Genomic DNA, 25,006 nt, shown 5'->3' on the forward strand with positions numbered 1-25,006 from the left:
TATACATTATTGACTAAACCTGCCGCTGAAGGAACAGTAGTCATACAGCTCCAGAAACGGAAACAACTCGACCATACTGCTTGTGCGTCTGCTTGTCTCAGCTCCGCAAACATGCATATCTCCTTTTTACAGGACTGCATTGAGAACGTGAAGCTTGAGGTAACGCAGCATCGCCCTGACACTGCTGAACGGGACGTCATTATGTCAAGTGTTTTCCTAATGCTAAGCCTGAACCCCGGTTCAAACCCGCTCCGAAACTGACGGTGGAACCAGTTCCTCAACGTACGAAATAGTGACATCATTGTTCATCCCCGGCGAGTGCACCGTGTAGGCCTCGCGAGGTGCCGGCCTGCCACTTACAATCTTGAGATTCAGCCTGCAGCTGCCCACCATTCGCTTTCCATCAACTGGGTGGCGAACAGTGATGAGGTCATTGCAATATAGGATCTGCAGGGACGACAAGAGCCCTCTATTTGTCATTCATATCAGATGAATGAATGGCTTTTGGGAATATATCACACATGAGGGTGAAACTCCAAACTAAAAGAATAAGCCCCAAAGAAAATCTGATCCGCACACACTTGAAATAGAAGCTTGTTATGGCTTTTACGGCTGATGAGGTGCGCCAAAAAAATATCGTTGATCCTGACGGGATTTTCAGCTCTCGGCGTAGGAAAGAGCGCTCTGCTGAATTTGTAAAGCGGACAATCTGTGAAACAAGAAGTGTAAAAAGGTAATAAGATGTTGTTATTGCTCAGTGGGACACACGTGAAGGTTAGAAACTTCCTGCGCTGGTGCACGGCCGTCCGTTAAAAGAGGAGAAACCCACAAAAACAACCGAGGCCTTCGTTTTGTAATATTCATTTATTGTTCAATAAAAATAGATTTTAAAAAAGTGACGTGATGTCTCCTTCATGACTTTGCTTGATGGATCTGCCAACAGCTCCTTGTAAACACGGGCCTTTATTTATTTATTTTTTTTGGACTGGAGAAGGGAATTTAAACCCCCTTTTTCCCCATTCGGCACAATCTTGAGACGACAGCTTGTAAACTTCTCTGATCTTTGACCTCTGTAATGAAGACAGCCCCCCCCCCCCCTCCCCCTTTCCCTTTCTTTCACATTTCGGGCAGATACAGTGCATTCATCCCCTGGTTCCTGTTGTCTATGCACACAGTTCAGTTTCTGGCTGTGATTTGTTTAGTTTTTTTTGCAGACGGCCCTCGTTAAACCCCCCCCCAAAAAAAACAGCTTTAAACAATGTGAATAAAGAAGACATCTAAGCGCTAACACAAGAATTCAAGCCATCAGTAAGACCAATTACAACTTATTATTAACATCGGTTTGTCTTACTTTATACAGTAGTTGCACGTAAACACATCTTGGTAGGGAAAGTTAAACTCTGTAAACACTTTGAGCTCCGCCTGGGACGGGTTCAACGGCGTCCTGTGAACCTGGAATGCTACGATAACTGAGGCCAGGTCCACCGGCGTCCCCCATCACGATGTCTCCTTTGGACCTTTCCGGTGCTACATTTGAAAACGCTGCAGGTCTTTGTAGTGGTGCGATGCTGCGAAACCTGCTTGACATTTCAGAGCAGGACGGAAGAAATAAATAAAACACGACGGCCTGAAGTTTCGGTTAACGTGAGATGTTCAGTTGTAAACAATTCGGTTTCAAATGTAGTGGTTTTGATATCGGCCGAGAAGAAAAGTTTAGATTGCTAAGAGGCCTCATTTACCGTGCGGGGAGACCGAAGGTGGTTCATCTGAAAAATACTAGAGCCCGACCGACACTGGACTTTTGAGGCCAACATTAGGAAGGAAAAAAATTCTGATATCAATATATTGACTAAAAGATATGTAGTGATATTGTACAGTTTAAGGATAAACAGTGAACCTCATGTAATAATTATAAATAACTGTATATAACATACACTGATACTGTTATTTCTGTGATGGTATATATCACAATTTTGGTAAATCGATCGGGCTCTGATAAATTCAGCTCCTTTAATTGTAAAGAGACTCAACAGAGATCTAATTTGTGTCACAGGAGACGCCGGACGCTCCTCTGTGACCTGCAAGGTAAAGGTCACTTGGCCAACTTTGGCAGCCCAGCGAGCACTGTTGCCGTCGGCACATTTTAACACGGCGGTCTTTCCTACGCGGATTGACTCACTTTAGGAGCCAGCCTCAAGTGGCCATTTGCCGAACTGCAGTTTTTGACATTTCCGCTTTGCCTTCATTGTTCAGTCTCAGAAGCTGCTGCTTGGTTGTCGTCCAGCGCGCGGGAGACGCCTCCGAATGCTTCGCACAAAAGATAAATACAACTATAATGCAGAAATTAGAAAGTGTTTTGTATTGAAGGAGTCCTGAGATGTGGTTTCCAAAATCTGAGTAGAAATTGTGTGACGCTAGACTAACAAGCTTTTGGTCACGCTGTTGCTGATGTGTGTCGAGAACAGTTGTGTTACGCGCTCCTCTTCTGCCTGCCGATGCCTCCGGCCGTCTCTGCCAGCAAAATGAGCTTCACCTTGCAGGTTGCGACTGTTTGTAAAGAGTCTCTCGTGTGTCATTAGAACTAAAATAGAACTACACTCAACTTTCACGTAGACCTTATTTTGAAGCCGTTTTGGGGGATGTACAGTACAGGTGTGTAACTTTGCTTCGAAACGTTGGACATCTCAACAACTTTGAGTCATCCCTTTCACACTGGAATCCCTTTTGGGAGACCCTGCTCTAGACTGAAGGGCACCTTTTTCTGATGCCTCTGGGAATACCACTGAACCAAACACAACAAAACACCGAACTGGTTAACGTTTTAGCACGGCATGACTACAGTACTTCAAATGTACTCGGCGCAACTCCGGAAGGCTTACATGCTTTTCCCCATCGAAAGTAAAAAGTATTGCTTGTTTTTTTTCTCTGTTTTGAAAACCCAAATTGGCTGGTTTTATTTAGTGTTTCTTCGCAAGATGAAATGATGGTATCAGCTACGCTATGACTGAGTCTAATGTTACAGAGAAGTTGTTGCTGCAAAAGGGGGAAAAAAGAGCACCAGAGAGTTAGTGCCAGGTTCTACGAGATGCAGCCTCCACCCTCCTCCTCCTCCTCCTCCTCTTTCACTCTCTATCATGCTCCCTGTTCCTTGCTTGGCTGCCTGCTACCAGATGGTACAGTGGCCAAGAGCAGTTGAGTGACAGGCTGACGGGCCAAATCGTCGGGCCGAATGCGTCCCCGAGCAGAGACGGCAGCCACCTCTGTACTTGTGCCTTCTGGGCCAGATCCAGATCCCACATCCTGGGAACACGGGGCCGGACGGCTGCAGCCGACAGCTCTTTGGGAACGACACAATGGGAGAGTTCATAGGAGAAGCTGCGTCCGTGTGTGGCTGGTGGAGGCGACGATGCTGCTGCCCATGTCGCTTTGGCAACGTGCACGGCCCGATGTACTGGCGTCCATCACGACAGGAGTCAAAGTGACGCTCCATTAATCTCGCCCAGCATCGCAATCTTTTGCCCAATGATCTCTGACAGCGCACAGAGCTGTTTTCTCTTTGTTCCACTCGGTTATTGTTTGTTTGGTGTCCATTGGAGGGTCTAAAAAAAAAAAACGCTCCTAAAAAAAAAAAAAAAGGTCATATGTACAGGAGAACAGATTTCACGGAAACAGATTCTTAGAGTAGCATTTTAGATAACAAGGACACAGCAGAGAGTGTGACCACATGTTACAACTGCAGTCGAGGACGCATCCTCACAGTGAGAGAGAAGAGAGTTCAGGAGGCTACAGACAACTTGACAGTTCCTCGCTTTCAATACACATTCAGCCAAAGAGAGTCTGGACCCTTAAACGTTTCCGTTGCCCCTCCCACTCCTGGAAGGATCACACTGTGGTGGCCCGGCTGTGTTTGAGCGCTAGTGGTGAATACTCCTTAATGCGAACACACAGTTTGCCTTTCAGCCAGGGGTTCTGCAGCTCCAGGGGACAGAAGTCGTCCTGGAGCCACTTTTCTCTGTTGTCAACGACAAGCACGAGGCCAAAGTGCTTCAACTGTTCGGGGCTGTAGTAAACACACTGCTGCTGCTCCTCGCCGCCGCCGCTGCCCAGCAGGCGCCGAGACACCACGTTCATCTCCTGCACCACAAGCTGCACCATCTCCCGCGCTGACGTGCCTGAAGTTACACAAAGCTGAAACGCAGGGGGGGAAGCAGTCTTTAAGCTTTTGCCAGCATGAACACAAACAGAGCAACAGTTTAAAATCGGGTCAAAACATATCGGTACCTTAACGCTGGTCTCCTTCGGCAGGCCTGTGCGATACTGCGGGTAAACTCTGAGAGTGGCGTGGCAGCCTTTTCTGAGAGCAGCGGGTGACGATGAGGACAGTCTCTGGGTGCCGCTGTCCTGTGATAACGTACGTGCGGGTGGAAGTTGAGGTTGGCAGCGTTCACTGGAACAGCAGCGGTCCATTGATGAGGGCCGGTGCCATCTTCTCTGTGGTGAGGTGGAGGGCGAGGGGCAGGTGGTGTGGTAGGAGTAAGGCTGCTGGTGGGCTGACGTGGTGGAGGGGAACTCCAGACTGCTGGTTCTCACACAGAAGGCCTGCCTCTTCTCTGTGATGTGCAGCAGCTCGATCTGCCTGCTGGGCAGGATGAAGTCGCTGTCGAACAGCTCCGGCGCCCCCCTTCGCTTTTCTCCTCCACACCGAACTCCTCCTCCGCACCGCTCCCCTTCCCTGCTGTGATGCGGCTCTGAGGCCTGGAGGACGTCCGGCGTGGAGTCTCGTAGAGCTCCGCCTCCGCGTCCGACCCCGCCGAGACACATCAGTCCTCCCGAGCCGCTCCCGTCGCTGCGCAGCAAACTGCAGGGCTCCAGGGGGGCTGAGGATGAGAGGGGGGAGGGGGGCAACAGGTCCAGCTCCCGGGGGCTCTGGGCACGACTCGAGTCATAGTCACTGTCGGTGGTGAGGAAGACTTCAGAGGAGCCTTCCTCATCTGATAAGCCAGCAAAATCTAAAGGATGTAAGAAAAAAAGGGCTTGCTGAGAGGCAGTTTGATTAAAAATGGAATATTTATCAGAATTTGTGGATTCATTTCAAACATTCCTGTCATAAAACCACAGGATGAGACATGTTTCTGACCTGAGTGCTTGCGGCAGGGCTCAGGTGAAGGCATGGGAGAGGGCATGAAGTCCAGCTGAGAGGACGTAGACGGAGGCTTTTCGGGCAACACTTCCTTGGATAAGTCAATTATCCAACTGATGGAGATGCCTCCTGTCGGCTGCTTGTAACGGGCATACTGCAAGGCATCCATAATCCACCTCGCATCCCGCCACACCTCCTCCATTTGCTGTGGTAGTCATCGAGATCATAAAAGTTAACCTCAGAAATGTATGACTGGGTTGGTTTCCATCTGTGCATCATTCACCATAGGATGGTACCGCTTGATGCTGCAGCAGTGAGGAAGATAAAACGACATGTCCGGGCTCTACTGCCCTTCATTTGTCCTTACGGGCTGACTGAATGCTAGCTATGGTCATACCTGTATGTGTTCTTGGACCTGCTGGTGTTTCTTCTTGGCAGCGAGGAGCTCAGCTTCAGAGAAGGCCTCCCGTAGTGCCTGCTGGGACATGAGGGACTCCAGCTCCAGCAGAGCCGACACCCTGCAGTACTGGCCGATGAAACCGGGGCAATAGGCGTTAAAGTGGACTGTGGAGGAAAGGAAAAGAAATGCAAAATGCCAGTAAATGCAGAGACACATAGAGGAACGGCAGATGGTGTCCAATATTTTGTTTTACGGTCAGCAGTGTGATTATGAACCTGCCTACAGTTTGATAGACTGACCCAGTTCGAAGATCTGCAGGGGCAGAGTGAGGAAGCCGGAGCGGGGGGAGTACGGGTTATTCTGACCAGGAGCTGTGCACACTTCGTCTGACGGCGGCAGGAGGAGCAGGAAAGACACTTTATCCCCAAACTCCAACACTTCCTGGCTGTAGATACGGAAGTCCTGAACCTAGACACACAGAGACAGGTGATCTCGGTGGGAACCACAAGTACTAACCTAGACTTTACAGTAGAGTCAGTATACTGATCACGTCCATTGAAATATTTGATATGTATGCAATATTTTGCATGCAGTGTGCAACACTGTAATAATCAAGATCGTTAGCAGGAAAAGCTCTTAATCTTTTCAAATCGATTTAATTTAAGGACATTTTTATTCGGTAGTAAGTTTTAAAAAGTGAGCAACTGGTTGCACTCAAACCGTGACTGTCACCTGTAATCTTATCATGAGAATTAGGCTCCCAAAGTTGAGTTTTATATATCCTTTTAGTTCAGAGAGAGTGTTTGTTTTTGCACATTTAAAAAGCATTTAAAGCACTTATTTTTACAGAAGATGTTGCCTATGTATTCAATATTGCAGTCACAGACTGTCTGTCCATGTTTGTTTTTTAAACAACTTTAAGCCCATGTTTCTTTCAATTCAGTCCAGTTATGATGAAAAATTAGATTATTACCATAGAATGTAATTAGACATGACTCTTTCTTCATTAGGTAGTAAATGATTTTAAATTTTTGCTAATTCCCGCAATTTTACTGCAAAAAAATCACATAAAACTGCAAATTGTCACGCAATTTTGGAAAGAAAAAGCTGCTGCACAATTGTTTTATCTTAACAATCACAAAAAAAAACCTCTCTGGAAAGCAAAACACGTAAAAGGTTCAGTTCTATATTCGGATACAAGTTTAATCTATCAATACATATATCAATATACTCTATATTATGTTAACGGACACGTAACGTTTTACAGTACATAGATGCAGTAAAGTTCTTTATAGTGTCCCTTCGTTGAAACAGTGGGTGGTAAAAGTCAAATGGACAATGACTGTTATTGGGCTGGAATTCAAACCACGTTTTTTCCAGATAAATCATGTAAAATTAGTGGTTTAACCAGAAATGGCTCAGTATCCACTGGATTAATTTTAATAGCTCTGTGCTGTTGCTACTGTCTTGACCGTATGCTTCCACTGGCCCCATCAGACATACTCCTCAAAACCGGCATCTCTTCACTCTAGAAACCTGCCCTGCTCCCTGCTGCAGGTTGAGGTCACGCACAGCTTCAGTTTGACCCCGGCCTTGCTCTGACCTGATTGCCAGCGATGTTGATGTGTGCCATCAGGTCCTTGATGGCACTGCGCAGGTCCTGCAGGAAGCGATGGGGGGCACTCTGTGCGTCGTGGTCCATTTCCAACGACTCCTCCAGAGAGCTGAGGGCCTGCAGCCACTGCCACTCCTCTCTGAAAGCTCACAAAAAAAAACAATGCCGTTTTCATTGTTTTGCCAACTGGCAACACTGCAGCCACATTAAGTGACACAGGATCCTCACCTGGACACATTGCTGTTGTCCCGGATTTTGGTGTGACAGAGGACGTTGGGGAGTTTCTGGGGTACGAGCGCTCTGATCTGCTCCACCGATGTGCACAGCTTCAGGTAGCCCAGGTACAAGCCTGGAGACAAAAGCTTCCTGCTACGCCTGTGATATGCCAGCTTCTCCTGTGAACAGCAGGTGGACAACGACGACGTAAGAGGTTGTGTTGTCTGGAGCTGCTTTTCTGAGGATTCTAGTTTTGCCTCCATATTCAGTTGAACAGTGTTGTTTTGCTGTTGAGTCAGTCCTTGAAGCTTTTCAGTTCCGACACGTTTTAAGTGGAAGCCAGCGCTGCGAAATATCCCATCAGCACATTTTTATGTATTTCATCATACAATTTGTTCAGAACTGCCCACAAAATAAATACTTCACTGAACTGTGGTTTTGCCAAAGGGAGTCGCCACCATTGTTTTGGAACCACAAGGCAAAACCAATATACACTGGAGACAAAACAGCATTGCAACAATGGTATCAGGTTTACTGGACTATATAGACAAAATCAACTTGTGGTCGAGTTCCAGATTGTGTTTTTTCTGAACAAAACAGCCGCATAGCATCACACTAAATAACAACAGTCAAATGATTAGATGATCATTACATCCAACATGCTTTAATCCAAATTGCCTTAATAAACCTCTCTAAAAGTAAAGTGACTTTGAGATGATTAACGTTCGTGTTGGGTTGGCAGGGAGCCAAGATTTGACCTGAAATTTGGCATTTTAATTAATTCGATGTGTGTCCTAACAAAGAAGGTGATAAATGGACAAGCGGAGTCACGATGATTCATGTTCGTCTAAATAAAAAGTGTCGGCACAAGCAGGAACTGTAATTGGAAGCACATTTCAATTTACGGTCCTATTGTTTCGGCCGCAGAACCTCCTGTTTGTCATGTCAGCTTTGGTTTTCTGTGAATGAGAGTTTTAAAAACAAAACAGCAATTCCAGTATTTACATGCTCAGGGGCATCTTGTTTTTGACAAAGTCCCCTTACACTACACTTTAATCTTGCCAAATCTCTGGACAACAAACAATGCGAAGAATGAGACTGATTAACCACCAACCCCTGCTGACAAACCCCAGGACCACTCCTAGCTGCTGTGGAAGCACCCTGTCTCCGAAACATGAGCAGAAATAATCGGTTTTCCAAAACTGAACTTCCAACGACGGCGCGTCTCTTCCTGCAGGACTTACAGAGAGTGTGATGAGGAGAATGTCCAAGGCAGTGGGCTCCTCAGGGGACGAGATGGACTTGCGTTGGAGCTGCAGTTTACAAAGCTGTGTCCAGCGTACCCCATCCAGGTTGGGGCAGGTGTTCATATCCTTCAGCAGCACCAGCAGGGCGTTGCCATGCTTGTCTTTGATTGGCTCATAATACACCTGACCAAGGTCCTGGGTTCCCAGCATTCCCTGATAAAAAGCCATCAGATATTAATTGCCACTGCTGTCCAGCAGCAGGACAGAAACATAGAATGATGACATTGACTAGAATTTTTCAGACTGAAGTCACAAGGTCATAGCCACTACAATTTCAGTTCAAAGCCATTGCACAACCTGTAGATGGGAGACGGCCTGCAGCATCTTGAGGCGTGTCTGCAGAGTACAAGAACAGGATGACTGGGACGGGCTGAGGCACTGCTGCAGCCAGGAAATGTCCTCCCAAAGATAGGATACCTGGGGTAGGGTTAAGATTCATGTATCAGAAAGCTGGACAGGTAATATCTGCTGGTTTTTCAAATTCATCTCGTAGCATGTGCTCATTAACCCTGATACCCTGATACCCTGATCTGGTATTACCAGACCCAACTTCACTGTCTGAATAGGTAGGTTCTGGCAACGTTTCATTGGTGATTGTTTCTAGTCTTTGCATCCTAAGGGCCGTACACCTCGGGTTCATTTTGAAACTATCAGAGCAGCATTTAACCAATCAGCATTGACCACCATATGACATATTTTTGCGTCAAAACTCACCAAGCTTCAATTCCTTGATATTTGCTCTGGTTGCTACAATGATTTGTATTGGTTCATCTAGCTGTACAACAATTGTTGGAACTACGATTCGAAACTAACACTTGACTTCTGTATCATCCCACTTAGCCACACCCACTGGTCACTGATTGGTCTGCCCTTCAGACAGGTTGAGCAAACCTTCATGAAAACAGGGTTTTCCAGACTACAATCACAGACTGAGGCTGTGAGTGATAGGCTAATCTAATAATGCATTTTGTAAATTAGCAAAAGATCAATCTTATTTAAGGAATAATCCAAAACATCTTGTTATACAGTATTTATTTCTCTCATCTTCCTGTTGGTTCTGTCTACCTTGGTAAACCAGAGAAAGTCCTGCATGAGTGAGCTGGAGTAGGAATCTTCAATCTCCACGATAGGAATCTGGTCCTCTGGAGTCACCAATATGTTGTCATCTCTGTAGAGTATGGATGTCAGATAGAGACCCCTGGAAAGGACCACAGAAGAAGTGTGTGTTACAGTAGAAAAAAAAAATGTGTTCACTAGTCATCGGTATGTCTTTGATATTTACTGTAAACATAAATCCAGACTTATAAACATAAATTGACCATTTACTCATGCTAACTACTAATATTTATATTAAATTCCGACACATGAAGCTCTCCCGTTTCACTCTTCACAAATGAATGTTCATGTACCTTTTTAGGGTTTTGACGAATTTGCTGGTGGGTTGGAAGAGGTGGCGCAGGCTTTTGGATACCGAGTGCTTCCTTGCTTGTGTTGGAGCTTTGCACGGTTCTGTGACACAGACGGTGAAAAAACATTTTGTTAATTTCATAGCAACAAGCTGAGTCAGATTACTTGACATTATATCATGATGCCCTCGGTGCTTAAAGTTCGGGTGCTTAAAATAATTTATTAGCTTGTTGTACATTGTGCCATGACTGTGATTAGTTGCCCAATTTTCTTGCTAAACCAATGAACACTTCAGTCCTGACCAACCCTAGACATGTCTCTTCCAGTGGCAGGCCATTACCTAACTGACAACAACCCTGACACGTCCAACAACATGGTCGGAGTGGAATGATTTTTGACATTGGTGCGGTACCATTTGACAGTCATGCTGGCTGCCAAGGGCAGACTATGGGCCTACAGGGAGCCACTCGCTCTCAGCTCCCAGAAGAGCACTAACTGTGTGTAGACGTGTGTGTGTGTGTGTGTGTGTGTGTGTGTGTGTGTGTGTGTGTTTACCTGCGCATACTATAGCTGCTGGAGCGTGGCATGCCTTGAGCTACAGCCATATGCATGGAGCCAAGGAGCTATAGTAATTTGTGTGTGTATGTCTGTATGTGTCTTAACCCTTTGCCACTCACTGACAGGGAGGTCAGTTAAGTCTGTGGGGACATGTTTATTTTTAGTGGGCCAGGAGGGGGTTGGAGGCAAGAGAGAGAGAGGTGTATGTGTATATATATATATATATATATATATATATATATATATATATATATATATATATGTATGTATGCATGCGTATGTGTGCGTGTGTGTGTGTTTGTGTGGGTGCTTGTTGGTGAGATAACGCACCTCCCAACTCATTAGAAAACCCTGAGTCCCAAAACCCTTGGCAGATCCCCTCCCCTCCCAGGTGATCTTACTCCAGCCCCAGGCCACTTAAAGTCAATAAATCCCCTCATTCAGGACCCGAAAATAACTAATTTTCTCTTCAGGTGGACGAGTCGAGGTGGAGCAACAAGAAAAAACAGCACCCTTCGACCCCTCTCACCTCCCCGAACATTTCTCTCCACTTGCGACTGTTCAGCTCCAGTCCTCCTGGCCTTAGTCCCTGTTTGACACTGAGTAAGACAGACAAGTAGGGCCGACTGCTGGGGTGCTTGTGTTAGTCAAGGCCTCTTTCACAGTTTAATTAATAGTGTTTGGACAAGAGGGAGAAGGTGGTGTGGGCTATAAGCCGGGCGGTGATGGGGGTTGCGTACACGGATGTGTGGGAGAGAGTCGGAGTTGAACGCGAAAGCATGTACTTGAATATTTGTGTCTGTTCGTGTACATGTCCATCTATGTGTGAGCCTGTCTATCTTTACACGTGTGTGTGTGTGTGTGTGGACAGTAGACAGGACGACTGGCGGGCTGCGGGGGGTGAAGGGTGGGGGGCGGGGTGTTAGGGAAGGGGAGGCGGGGGGCAGTAGTCAGTGTTAATTTATGCCCTCTCCAGACTCCAGCCCAGGACTTGTCTCTTACAGGAATAACAAACATGACCTCGGGACACGCCACCTTGACTACCGTGCCTGAACTCTCAAGCTCAATCAGTCGCCGTCTGAAGAACCAAGAGCCACTCAATACTGACTATTATATTGCATCTCGCCCTAATGCAAATACGGTCTGGCACAGTGGACAATAGTAAGTGGGCGAGTGTATGGGGCATGGGGGTGCGAGAGAAAAAAGAGACAACTTGCTCAATGCTAAATGCAGTTTGCCATCACGTAAAAGAGTCAGTGTGGACAGGTTTTGACACTTATGGGAGCAGCTTACAGCCAGCAGTGTTTGAGGATATAAACAGCTTGAGTGTGAGAGAAGTTGATCTGCATTTTGTCACACAGAGAGAGAGGTATTCAGCAGAGGAAGGGCTGAGTCATGGAAAGACTCATAAGGGGGTGGCGGTGGTGGTGGTGGGGGGGTCTGCTGAGACAGAGGGGAGGGTATTATTTTTGAGGTGCCATACCATCTTAGTGTGTATGGCCCCTGAAGTACTTGTCGTGCCTAAGATTGTAAGGTGTCTGTCAAGGTGAGATGAAACACAGCAATTGGCGAGACGTGTTACACCTGCGAATCGAACCGTCTGTCCGGTTTGTTTACGCCGAGAACATTTCTGAAACTAGACGGAGGCTGAAACTGCAGTTCTGTTTATTTAAAATGTGATGGGCGTAGTGAAAACTACGAGCTCAGGTTAATGTCAGAGGGTCACACTACTGCACTTCAAATGATACTAAAAACTGATCTTAAGGGTACCGTCAAGTATATTTGTAGTCATCGAGCTGTTATTTTAAAAACACCTGGTAACGTGTGCTTCTTTGTGGCTCAATGAGGACAGCGAGTCACTATAACTACCAGGTTTAGGGGGTTTGAATTTCACTTGAGGGTCAGCCATGCAAATAGTTAAAGCTCTCGTGTTTCTGTTCCGGTCTTTTAGGTAAACATGCCCATCAAATCGATCAAGAAGTTGTTGATACCATGGCAGATGCAGTGGCGGTGAGCTTCTTTTATCTGCCCGAGTAGCTGGTCGAGTGCCTCCTTCTGGCCTCTTTGACGTGGAGCGCGGCCATCAATGTCCCTCCAACCTGCAGCCAGATATAAAACAGATAATATCAGAAAAATTATATTCTGTATTTATCAAAAATATCGTTCTTTTCAGCTGAACAATATATTATTGATACAGAAGTGAAGATGAGTAAATGGAGGTACCGGTTGGTCCAACCCACTGGTCCAGACTGAAATATTTTAGCAGCTGTTAGATGGATTGTCATGGAGATTTGTAAGATATTTTTGATAACCAAAATATCAATGTCAAATTTTCTCCCAACGCATCTTACAGTAGCCAGAACATGTTTAGACACTTTTACTTGGGTACGTAGAGCTGAGCTGAATCACCTACTGTGTTTGGCCATACTAGATATATATTTAGGTTCAGTATATCAGATGTTAAATGTAGTCTTCTTACTATTTTTCACGAAACTGCTCATACTGGCAATTTGAACACAACTGGAACAGAGACACCATAGCGGTTACCTCGGCCAAGGAGGTTTATGTTTTTCTACCTGCTCAATGTTAATGAACCTTGGTGGAAGGGTGTGGCATAGGCCAAAGATGAAGCCATTTGATTTTGAGGCACGTGCAAATCACAGTGCAGTTTCCATGAATTATCTTCACTTTCATTAACATTGTGTGACACAGCATGTTGACCCACTAAATGCCATACATCTCAAAATCCATTAGACGGCAGTAAATTTTATTAGCGACAAACCATGGGCCAGATATCTGACAAGTTAGTATCACAATCCACATTCACAGATACCAGCAATCCTCTTGGGTGCACTTGCTAAAACTTAATACAGTAAGCTTTCGTCATTAAGCACTCAGGGACAGTCGTGAGAACTAGAAACAGTACGAATGTAACATTGTCACAGTTGTTGCATATTATTGAAGACTGGTCTATTGGCCTTAGTGGAAGTCTGCGCTCTCCGAGTGCCCTTCTTTTTACTATGTAGGCTAGATTTCTCTGTGAAACCAGGTTCTCAGACCGACAGTTTTCATTTGATTGTAGATCCGTCCAGATATGTATTGTTTTGCTTTTTTTTTTTAAAAAAAAAAAATATTTTTATGAAGAAACATCAGCAAACATTAAAGTTATTTTTGTGTTTTCTGGTATTCAAAGCTTCTAAGACTTTTATCACAAACAGGTTGTGACTGAGAGCATCGAGATGAAGCTCAGTGATCTGTTTGAATATATCAACATTATGTGGTGTATTTGAAATTGAAATCTGGAAAAGATTTCTCAAAATGAAAATAAACTTCACATGTTTTTGAACTGTCTTAGAAAACATTTTTATTCGAAGCACGCTCAGAATCACACAACTCAGCAGCAGATCTCCAGAGATCTGAAGTTATGAAACTCTCAATATATTGTATAGGTGAATGATTTTCTTTCTGCTAGTGACTTTAATTGCAATAAAATAGTAGTTATATTGATTATACTTGGCTGATGTGGCATTGTTGTGGCAGTCTAGTGGCAGTCTAATAAGTTCATATTCTGATTGGGACCCCAAAAAAATTCTTAAGTTGGCCCATTTCCTGAGGCTTCCAGTGGAGACTGAGGTATGTGTGACGTCCAACTTTACAAACAGGTCTAGTATGTGTACTATAGGAAACAGCACACACCAGTTTAAGAGAGCTGGTGCTGTCTGACAGACAGACCCACTCAGCACCACGGCTATTGGCCGCCCTGCACATATTTGGGCTCACAACTGGTGCGTGCACACATGTACACAGAGATTTGAGCTCGGTGTGGCTGCCCCACTGACAGAGACCAAAGAAAGTTGACACACCACACATCCAATAGCATAAGGCTCTAAATGTACAGCTATTGTACTGCAACCTCAATCTTCTTCTCATTTTATTACTCTTTGTGTTTTTCTGTCTCTCTTGCTGTGTTCCTCTTCCCCAGTTTTACAAACACACACAAACACACTTCCCTCCTCGTAGAGGACGGGCTGTGCAGAAAAACGATCCTTCAGCACCTTCTTCCTTCTGTGTTAGCACCGCAGGATGTGTCAGCGATAACCCACCCCCCTCCCACCACCTCGCCCCCCACCCCTCATCGCCCCCAAGCCCGCTCCCTCTCCTAGAGCCCCCCGGAGGGCGCGTGGGGCTGAAACACGGTGAGCTCTATTCCCGGAAAGGTGCCTGTCCCGACAAGACAAGCGGGCCCTTTAATGGGCGTCCATGGCCCGGCATAAGGCCCCCACTGTTGGGGCCGCGCCGCGCGCTACAGCACAGACATGCAAATATTTCCAGTGGTAGGCCCAAATGGAAAACACAAACACGCAACATCGAAATTAGCTCTGAGAGGGAGAGGGAGGGAAGGTCGGAGGGAGGGAGGGAGGCGGGACAGTAGAAAAAAAAAGAGAGGGAAAGCCTAGTTTCTTTAAATGAAGACACACATACACACACTTGGTGAAAAACACTGTGTGCGATGAGGACAAACATGTTCATGTGTTCCCCAGATGTGCAACGAGTGTGCCAATACGCCCACGTTGATAGTACCTATGCTCCCTCTCTTACAGTAGGTGTGTACTAACTCTACAGACTTTACATGCTTCACACAAACAGCAGCGATGAAAGTCAACTCATAAATCCAAATTACATGAAAACATAGCTCAACAGAAAACACTTTAAAGTCATTTTTTTTTAAAAGAGACAGATAGATGGAGAGAAAGGGAGAAAAGAGGGTTAGAGCTTGCAGTGGTCAACACCTCAGCTGTTGCACATGACTTCACGGTTAATTTCTTGGCTGAACCCGGGCGGCTTCTCCTGCCAGCCGGGCCCAAACACCTTCCTGAGGCTACGGTTACACTCACTGAAATCCGCAGCGGGGGTCCCGAAAACCCACCCAGCCTCCTGGCTGAGGACAGTCCAGCTGTCATCCCTCTAATGATGTCAAAGCAACGTTGGAATGACGTTGGAGTAACCTAATCGACCGAACGAAATGATGCAACGTTCAAGTCGTTTCATGTGAGCGGGCATCTAAGAGAATTGTGTCGTTCAGGAAGGACACGCACGCAATGGAGGTGCTTGACGCACTTATTTGAACGCTGGTGTGAACTGGGAGCTTTATGTAAAATTAAGGTGGAGACTTACTGGAAGGTGTAGAGCAGGCTGGGGTGGAAGCTAGTGGAGGCCCCCATCCCTTCATGTTGTAGCTTGACACCCGGACGTAGTAATAGGACCCCTGGAAGGACAGGAGACATGACGGTCAAGGCACAATGTGGTTGTATGCAGCTACGGGCAAAAGGAAAGTGTTTCTGTAAATGCACATTAGTCATACAACCGTGTGTGTGTGTGTGTGTGTGTGTGTGTGTGTGTGTGTGTGTGTGTGTGTAAGGATAGTGGTGTATCTAGAAGCTCTGTCTGTCTCGGTGCTTAGTTTGCAGACAGCAAGCCTCTGTCTCTCCTTTCTCAGCCAGATCAATCAAAGTGGCCGCCAACACTCCCTGGCCTCGCCTTGACCCCCTGCCTTGTGACAGGAGTGAGCTTTGGCTGGTAGCAGGGGTCTGAAAGGGGGGCGGGGGAGAAGAGGGGTTTCTCTCACATAATAACAAACAACCCGAGTGGAGTGTCCATTTGTCTACATGCCTGCTTAAAAATGCCAAACATAAATCAGGTGGCAGGCTACCAAGCTGCTCTTTTTATGATTTTGGAGGCTGTCTTGCAACTGTTGCCTGTGAATGGTCAGGAGCCAGGACTTTCAACAAATAACAAATAAACTGTGTTCTTTTAATTGTGTTTTGAGCGGAGGCCATAAGCCTTTCACGGCAGTCGTTTGGGACGGATGGTGAATACAAACTTGTGTGCGGCGTTTGATGTATCTACTAAAGAAGAGTCGCTTGGGAAATGCCCTCAAATGTCGTCCAAGCAAATGCTTTAAGTTTGTGTGTAAATATTATCGGCGGGGGAGGGAGGGGGTGGCCCTTCATTCTGGAGAATAGCCTCTAAAGTTTTTATCGGTCAGCACCAACAGCTGCGAAGGCTACAGCTTAGAGTTTTGTTGTGTTGCCTTGTCATCAATAAACTACCATATAAAGCATGATTGCATCTATTTTGTTTGGTAGGAGGAAGGACAGCCGAGTGCTGGATCAAGTTCATGATAAAATGGTTTGCTGTGCAGTGTTGTAGGGGAGAATAAAAATGCACTAATGCTCGTTCAATTCAAACATCCCTTCAAAATAAGTGACATTTATTGGCAGTGTGAAACTTGCTGTCAACTCATGAAATCATCACATAGAGATTTATTACGTGAAGCCACAAATCCAAAAACAAAAGATACTTCCTGATCCATACTAATTGACTGATCAGGCTGAAATACTGATTCAGCAGTTTGGACTGTGATTTTATGTGGTGAGACCGAGATTCAGGCAGAACTTACAGAAGTTAGTCCGGTGATGCTGCACTGTAGTAGAGTGGTGTCGTCCACAACCATCTCACCCAGCAGAGGACTGAATGAAGGATCACTGCTCCAACTCACTTCAAATACACATAAAAGCATTTCTTTATTAATTAGAAAAATTCCTAAAATCATAAAATGTTGTTTTCCACACACTTGTTGTTACACTCAACACAAGAACTCGACACAATGCACGACTGAGTGGTTTGTTGTAGATGAGGCGGTAGGTTGTGTGTGTGTGACGGCTGACCTTTGTACTTGGTGACCACGGCAGAGTTGACACAAAGAGGCTCCTGGAAGTCAACTTTTATACTGGAGCTGCTGCTGACAGACAGGCGAACGACACTGGGAGCATCTGGAGGTTCTGTTCAGACAGAGAAAGTAAATAAGGAGAGAGACGAGACATGTGAAGACAAGATTCTCCATTATATCATTGTAGTAGAGAAAGAAGAGACGGTCGCCAGGTTACTGTAATGGCCTCCGTTAGTCTCTCTGGTCTGTGCACAGTGCACTCAGAAGTGAATGTGAGAACCTGTAATCAACCATCTTCACAAGCTGATGTCAACTTAATCAACACTGAGTGGAAGCAAAGATGTCATTGATTGCGATTGGAAATATAAACATCATTTTGACATGTGGCTTACAATTTCCATCCATGTTAACACAACTTGGCCATCAAATTAGTGTACACGAGCACGAGGAATCATAAAGGAGTCTTTTTCACATCAAAATGCAGATTGCTTTGGGTAGAAGGGAGCAGTGTCTGCTTTCCAGGGGGTGGCTGTCTACCCTGCCACTAAGCGTGTCACGAAATGCCTATAAAAAATTTAAGCGGGAATAGAGGCGTGTTATGTTTGCACACACACACACACACACACACACATACATGCCCACATAGTCGTGTGTTGGGCTTCCCAGTGTGGAAGCCATTAACTCGGCCCAGACAGAATGCCAGCAGAAAAAAAGGGTGCGAAAATGAAAACCAAAGATGACTTCTGAACTGCAGGAATGAATGATCTGAGTGCCAAACTTCCATCAGCTGTTTAGCACGTGAATAAAAAAATAGGGAAGAAAAAAAAAAAAATGAAAATCATCTTGAAGCCTTACTTGCATGCTCGAAGCCTGTCTGCATGCGTCTGAAGAGCTGGAGCCTCCATTCCCAGGCTTTTAGCTGCCTCTCCCGATCAGATCCCTCCTGCTCGGCGGGACCTTCGTTCCGTACCTGAGCCTGGAGCTCCAGAACCCGCTGATCCGCCTCTTGAACCAGGGTGGCCAAATGCACCGCTCGGCCCTCTAGACTCACAACTAGGAACGACATGGGAGACACCGCGAGAGAAAGTTAGCCACAGTCAAATGCTCGCGTGACTAGTTTTTCAAAACTCTGTCGACGTCCAGAAAAATACGTCAAGACGAACAGCTGTTGAATACAACTAAAAACTATAAATGGGACGAGGCTGGTTTTCAAACCACAATTCAAAGAGTAAATGCAAAAAAAATACTGATAATAGTGAAAATTCTTAATCAACAGAAAAAACATGAATTTCATATGTGCAAAAAGATGAAACGTGTTTTTGGAACATTTTCATAGTGTAGTGTGTGAAGCCCATGTAGAGTCCCACGTGAAAACTTGTCCACATATTTTCCCCATGTTATCATATGTTGCAACATGTGGTAAACATGTGTCATACATGTGACCACATGTGTCCCATGTGGAAAACAGGAGCAACTCACTCAGTTAATTGACCATCTCAATTAATTTTACTTTTATCAAGAGCTTCAACAAGGCACATCCTGATATCACAAGAAACCCAATGCCGGCAAATGGCTTTCGCAGGCCACTCTTTTTAATGTCTTTGTTTGCCTGTGGCAGATTCCTCAATAAACTTCATTTAATGCATCTGAGCGGGCTCTCTTAAGGGATGACATCACCTCGAAAATGACACCGAAAATGGGGCAATGAAAGTGAGAGGGGGTGAGAGAGGGAGGAGTATTCTTCATATGCGGTTATAAGGGAACACACAATGGTGGGAAACATGCATAGGCATCATTTTAAAGTGACGCCGTAAAACTATTTTTCTGCAAAACTGGTGGAAAAATGTTGTATGACGGATCTATTTTTAAAATGTGCCTCATCCAGCCATCAGAAGAATGTTTTTCTCAAAGGGGGCAGGGTGTTACTGAAACACTGTGAACAATGATGTTTAAAATACATCGCTATAGTAGATGAGATGTAACACCCCGTGAAGCTATTCAAACCGTGGCCGCACGGTTAGTGATAGTGACCGCCGGTGGCATAACACAGAGATCAAACACATTCAGGTCATTCTAAATAAAAGTATAGAACAAGTAATGTAAAGCTGTTGAGGTCACGAAGGACAGTGGCATACTGTGCTCCTTCTTTGGTGGCTGGTCATCTCTCGGAGCGTGAGGGACTGGTGTGTGTCTGTGTTTAGTCTGTGTGGTCTGTGTTTGTTCATTGTAGATTCCACTGTTGAGCGTTAGATTCCACTGTTGACAGTAAGTTTAAAGCTCCGTGTCAAAATGTCCATCTGGGTGTTTCATTCTGCGGCTCTCCCCGTGTCTCCTCGGTGACTGTGAGCCTCTCTTTGAATCCGAGCGTCTCTTCTGGGTGTCAGTTTTGTTGTTCTCTTCAGCCACTTGTGTGAAGACTTACAGGCAGTTTGTCACTTTTTTAAAGGAGATAAAATGAGGGTCAGGTTTGAGGTTAAAATTATTACGAAGGATCTTTGGACTCTTGGATAGATGGACATAATATTGATGTTGGTTTATTTTGATTCACATTCCAGGCCTTGAAACAGGTCCAGATGCTGTCACCAGTGTGTGTGTGTGTGTGTGTGTGTGTGTGTGTGTGTGTGTGTGTGTGTGTGTGTGTGTGTGTGTGTGTGTGTGTGTGTGTGTGTGTGTGTGTGTGTGTCTTGATTTGTCCTTAATTCACATCAAGGCTGGGATCTTCTTTGTCTTGCTGAGAGTAACCAAGGGAACATAATGTGAATATGAAGCAGCTTTAGAGAATTAGTTTGATTTGTCTGCCCTCGTCTCAAACGAAGTGAAGTCGAGCATCGCAATATCAATAAGTAGCAGAATCAATTCCTTTCGAAGCTCAAGGAAAGGTTTGCAGCATCTGTGATGTCAATTCTCCTCAGAGTTTGATTAGTGAGCTCTTAAATAAAAAAAAAAAAACAGAGGGAAAGCTTTTTCTTTCCGTATGTGCTGTTGTTTGCTCCTTTAATTTGTCTGTTTTAGTCTTTTTACCAGGCACGCAGTTGTGCGCACACAACTCATGCTGTCTCATGAGAGAGGGAGAGCACAATCAAAGAGCAAACTTCAGAAAACACCACTTTCCATTCAAGTGTTTTCCATTTAATGATACCTATATAAGACGTCTGGCTCAGCTCTTGAAAATCTGTGTGTGTGAGTACAAACACAAACAAGCCTTACAGATCTAATCATTAACAGAGGAGGGGAGCGGAGGCTCACCAGATCACAGACAATTAAAAGTGCTTATGAAGATGACTAATATTGCATCATGATTACCACCCCTTCGATGTCTTTTATGTTTTCAGCGGAAAACAGAGATGCGTGAGTTTGTCCATACAGTTGTGATTAATCAGACTCTATATAAAAGTGGACGTAGCTTGCGGGTCTGAAAAATGAGGCAGATGCGGAAGTGCCTTAAACTGTAATACCACCGAGTGCCACTACAGGCTGGCTCCAAAAAAGCCTCTCGCTCCTTAGACTCCCATTCAACGTGTCTCATTAATTACAAAGACAATACATTTTTTTGTCAAGTTATCTCGGTGTTGTCAGCTAAAGTCCCTCCCTCCTCCCGCTTCCAATCAGATCAAGCGCTCGTCCAAATATGGTCACTTCTGGCTCCAAATCTCCCAGAACTAGCAAGATGGCACCGCCCAGTATCCGTACTCAAGGCTTTATAACGGCAGTTCACAAACCAATGGGTGACGTCACTGTTGGTTGACCCTTGGTATAAATGCATTCCTGGCGTTCGTGTTAGGAGATTTCGTTATGATTTCAGTGTGTATTGTTGCTTCGGGGGACACCTGCAGTTGCTTAGGTGGCAGTTGGTGTTGTCGGTTCGTTTGTTGGTTCATAAAGTGGCTTTTGGAGCACAAATACAGACCGAAATCAAGCTGACAAGCTGTGATTGTGATGGTGGAAGACAGTTAACTTTTGGCTTTTACCACATATCACAAAGGATCGGCTTGAGGATCACGTCGTGCTGAAAGCCAAGGTGACATTTTGGTATGGTGACTTACCTATAGTTAAAAAAAAATATCCTAAAATATTGAGATTCGAATACACGAGAAGATCATTGTTCTTATCAGTGACATTGTAGTACCACAAGGAGATTTGGGGATATTTTCGACAGAAAAAAGATGACTAGAACCAGTAGAATAAAGGTAATGTAGTGATTATCTTTGAGCATCTCAATGGGTGGTAATGATGGGCCTGATATTTTGCAGATGTTGCATGACCTCCCTTTAAAATATGTTTTGGGTTTAATTCTAAAGTGCTAATCAATCAGAGAAATTTAACAGGGAGCGAAATAAAAAAACAAATAACACTTGGAGCTCCCATTATAATGAGCACAGCAGGTGTGTTAAATATATAATTCTCCACATACAAACCGTAGTTTGGATTTGTTCCATTTAAATCAGGATAAAACCCCAGTGAGCAGTAACAGGTACTTTCTGTACTCACAGTGGGGGCTCTCCTTGGCACCGGCTCGCAGCAGAAGCTTGGCCATGGGCACGTTGTTGGTCATAATGGCGATGTCGAGGGGCAGGAGGCCCTCACTGTTTGGAGTGTTGAGGTCCAGCTCCTCCAAACTGTACTGGGACAGAAGCAGCTGCACCAACTCCAACTCTTGGTGCTCGACTGCCTCGAACAAAGCTTCATTACTCTGGAACTGTGACACAAAGAAAGTTACAACAAAACTACTAAATGTTCAAGCTCAAGTTGTAATACTGTGAGACATTTCAGCTTTTATCAGTGATTGTTGAGCATTGCAAACATGTGCAGCTTGCTCCATCTACACACAAAGTTTCTCTGTCTTGCGTTACAATAGTTAGATAGGAGGCTGTGTGATGTTACCACCTGAAGTTCTCGGACTCTCCATGTGTTTTCTCTGGCTATTTTTAGACTACAATGTTCCTGGGCTTATTATTTTTTCCCTTCTCTTTCTCCCGCTCAGACTTACTATGGTGGTTTTGCGCAGCCTCTCCTTGTCTCCTCCCCGTCCTGACACCACGCTGTCCTCCAGAGCGGGGGGGTTGGTGCCCACACGGAACTTTCCAGACAAATTGCGGTAAAGGCGGCGAGCTGCGCTTGGCGAGGACAGGCTGGCTGACTTGCGCGCCGAGGCCGGCTGGTTGGCCTGGTCCCCTCTCATTGGCTGCGTCATCTTGGAAGAGTCGGCCCTGGAGGTGAGGTGAGTGGGTGACAGACGTGAGTGAAAGGTAAGACAATCTGGTGCAACACATTGTAGCCAAAAGCAGCGGAAGGAAAAGAGTACAACATTGACCGTACGATCATTATACGAGCTTAAAAAAAAAAAGATCATTGCATTCAAGACAAAAAGCTCAAGTGAAAGAGGACCCAAAAACACAGTGACAACAAAATAGTCCAAATTCTTTTCAAAAACCTAGGCGGGACAGAAAACGGGCTTAATGCTTGGTTAAGTGACACTATTACCAAAAACGTGACAACACTTTTACTCCGTCATAAAAGCAGCAGAAGATCTGAGGAAACTAGATCAACTCGTCACGTTATTCAGCAAACAAGTTTAGATTTTGTCTTTGGAAAACCGTACATGAAATTCATCAGGGTCTAACATGACTCACATTGTGCGATGTGTCAACCGCCCATATCAATTGTTGAGACAAATTTGAATGTGTAGTGTTGATGTAATAGTATGTATGGCAGTGGCTGTCAACATTTTGGGATTGTGATCCCACAGAACAAAACAATGGCCACACATGACCCACTTTCAAAGGCTGTATAAGTACCATATTGAACAGCTAATACAACGTTTTTACTAACAAATGTGGTTATCGAATAAATAATACTTGTAGGTAGTTTAAAAACTGACCCCATGAGAGAAGGGCACAAAACACCAATGATCTATGGCATGGCGATAATAACACCGATCTGCCGGATGGGCTGATGCTGCCTTAATCAGGTCTCAGCCACAAGTGCTGTATGAGTCATCCTGAACTGGTACTGCCAGCCTGGTTGCCGGTTTTGCCAACATCGTCTCTTTCTTTTTTCTGAAACAATCACAATCTCTTGCCACCGGTTTCTTGGCATCACCGGTAGGACCATTACACTGCCCCTCTCCACTCTGACATGGGAACTATGTAGATGACGGTGTGTTTCTCGGACGAGTCTGGTCCGTGGCGCTGACACACACTCGAGCGTTGAAGGAAATGTCAGCAGGGCTCTGCAGGCGATGGTGATAGACTCCGTGTCGGGTCCCATCAAAGAGAGGCAGAGAGATAAATGAATTCCTTGAGGATGTGTTTTCAACAGCTTTTGCTCCTGTTTGTCCCACCTCTCCTAATCTCTTATGAGCTTGTTTCTCCTCTAATCATCTCCTCTCTTATTTCTGCTCCCCTCCTTCCTCTTGCTGCTGATCTTTCAGTCGGCCTCTCATTTCTTTCCCATTAGATCCTACATTCTCTTCTTCTCCTTTCTTCCCCGCGGGCCTCTTTTCTGACCTTAATTCAATGCTGAATCCTCATTTTATTGAAGTGTGACAATCTCTCTGACTTTTCTGGCATCACAACCCACTAGAAGCATCCATACTGACCTTAGTTTGCTTCTTGAAAACTAATAAGGTTTCAATGTGAAGAGAAAGTAGGTTCCGTCTGATTTTTTAGACCTTTTAAGTTCAAATAAATCAGATGAAAATGACTGACACGTCTGATTTTAACTGCAATTTTTTTGGCATCTACCTTCTGAATCATTACAAGGCTTTGACGGAAGCAAAACATCATAATTTGAATCGCTGCAGCAGTCAGCATGTTCGTCTTTACCCTTGTCTCCTGTTCAGTTACTTGGGCAATGCTCGTCAGTCAAAACCAAACATTTAAATGTGGTTGTGATAAGGCAAAGGTTTGAGTATGACGAGACTGAGAAAGGTAAATGAAGGTGTTAGTTTGGGCCATCATGTCACATGCCAAGAAGTATCACACGGGCCAAGAACAGATTTGTCAAGGTGAGAACATCTGTAGGAAAATTTTTATTTATACTCCCTCTCCGCAATGGACGAGCGAGCCCTCATGAGCATGCATACGCACACACAAACCCTCCCCCAACACATGCAGTTTATGCAACAGCTGACGGCGGCCCACATTGTAAACTTTAAAGCAGCTCCAAGCCCCCGCAACAAGGCCTTTTTCACAGGGCCGATACACCTAAAATACCCCCGATCCCCGTCCCTTCCCGCTCCGTCCCATCCATCTCCACTCCATCCCGTAATAGAGGCCTTATTTTAGACATCCTCGTGTTCCCGGCCGGGCCTAACCTATTCCAGGGTTCCAGATAAAGCGCGGCAGGTATTTGGAATAATTTTTCCATGGGCCTGGCCCGGAAGATAAAACAAGAGATATATTTGTAATGCGTGTGCCGGTATCCCATTTCAAAGAGAAAGCCCAATGGAATCCAGCCCTAGGCTTATTGTTATTTGCCTGAGATGGAACAGACGACTTTTTTCTGTCGGCAGGACGGTGCCCCATCACTCTCTGACGACATTAGGGTGTGTGTAACGTGGTGTGTGTATCTTTCAAAGAGATGCTGCATCCAACACGTGAGACTGGGATGTCATTCCCCAATGACATGCCCC

The 25,006-nt window shown here is 45.3% G+C and overlaps 1 protein-coding gene across 2 annotated transcripts in view; it reads right to left on the reverse strand.

Annotated features, from left to right (window-relative positions):
- Positions 1-1,243: 1,243 nt before the first annotated feature.
- The window catches only part of ankfn1b (ankyrin repeat and fibronectin type III domain containing 1b), a 116,014-nt gene continuing 92,251 nt past the window's right edge, over positions 1,244-25,006 (reverse strand). For both annotated transcript variants that reach the window (XM_069691521.1, XM_069691522.1), the window contains 18 exons: positions 22,361-22,580; positions 21,862-22,069; positions 18,229-18,426; positions 17,372-17,485; positions 17,104-17,201; positions 15,819-15,909; positions 12,635-12,742; positions 10,088-10,187; positions 9,744-9,876; positions 8,976-9,095; positions 8,616-8,831; positions 7,384-7,550; positions 7,144-7,294; positions 5,840-6,008; positions 5,538-5,704; positions 5,138-5,345; positions 4,282-5,009; positions 1,244-4,188 (listed from right to left, as the gene is read on the reverse strand). In XM_069691521.1, the coding sequence (XP_069547622.1) occupies positions 3,883-4,188; positions 4,282-5,009; positions 5,138-5,345; positions 5,538-5,704; positions 5,840-6,008; positions 7,144-7,294; positions 7,384-7,550; positions 8,616-8,831; positions 8,976-9,095; positions 9,744-9,876; positions 10,088-10,187; positions 12,635-12,742; positions 15,819-15,909; positions 17,104-17,201; positions 17,372-17,485; positions 18,229-18,426; positions 21,862-22,069; positions 22,361-22,580 (3,502 nt within the window). In that variant the 3' untranslated portion in view covers positions 1,244-3,882. The remainder of the gene's footprint in view (positions 4,189-4,281; positions 5,010-5,137; positions 5,346-5,537; positions 5,705-5,839; positions 6,009-7,143; positions 7,295-7,383; positions 7,551-8,615; positions 8,832-8,975; positions 9,096-9,743; positions 9,877-10,087; positions 10,188-12,634; positions 12,743-15,818; positions 15,910-17,103; positions 17,202-17,371; positions 17,486-18,228; positions 18,427-21,861; positions 22,070-22,360; positions 22,581-25,006) is intronic.

Source organism: Brachyistius frenatus, unplaced genomic scaffold (assembly GCF_029030835.1).
Source record: "Brachyistius frenatus isolate BFR_SWC_R1_liver_20210118 unplaced genomic scaffold, ASM2903083v1 Contig_11, whole genome shotgun sequence".
NCBI lineage: Eukaryota > Metazoa > Chordata > Actinopteri > Embiotocidae > Brachyistius > Brachyistius frenatus.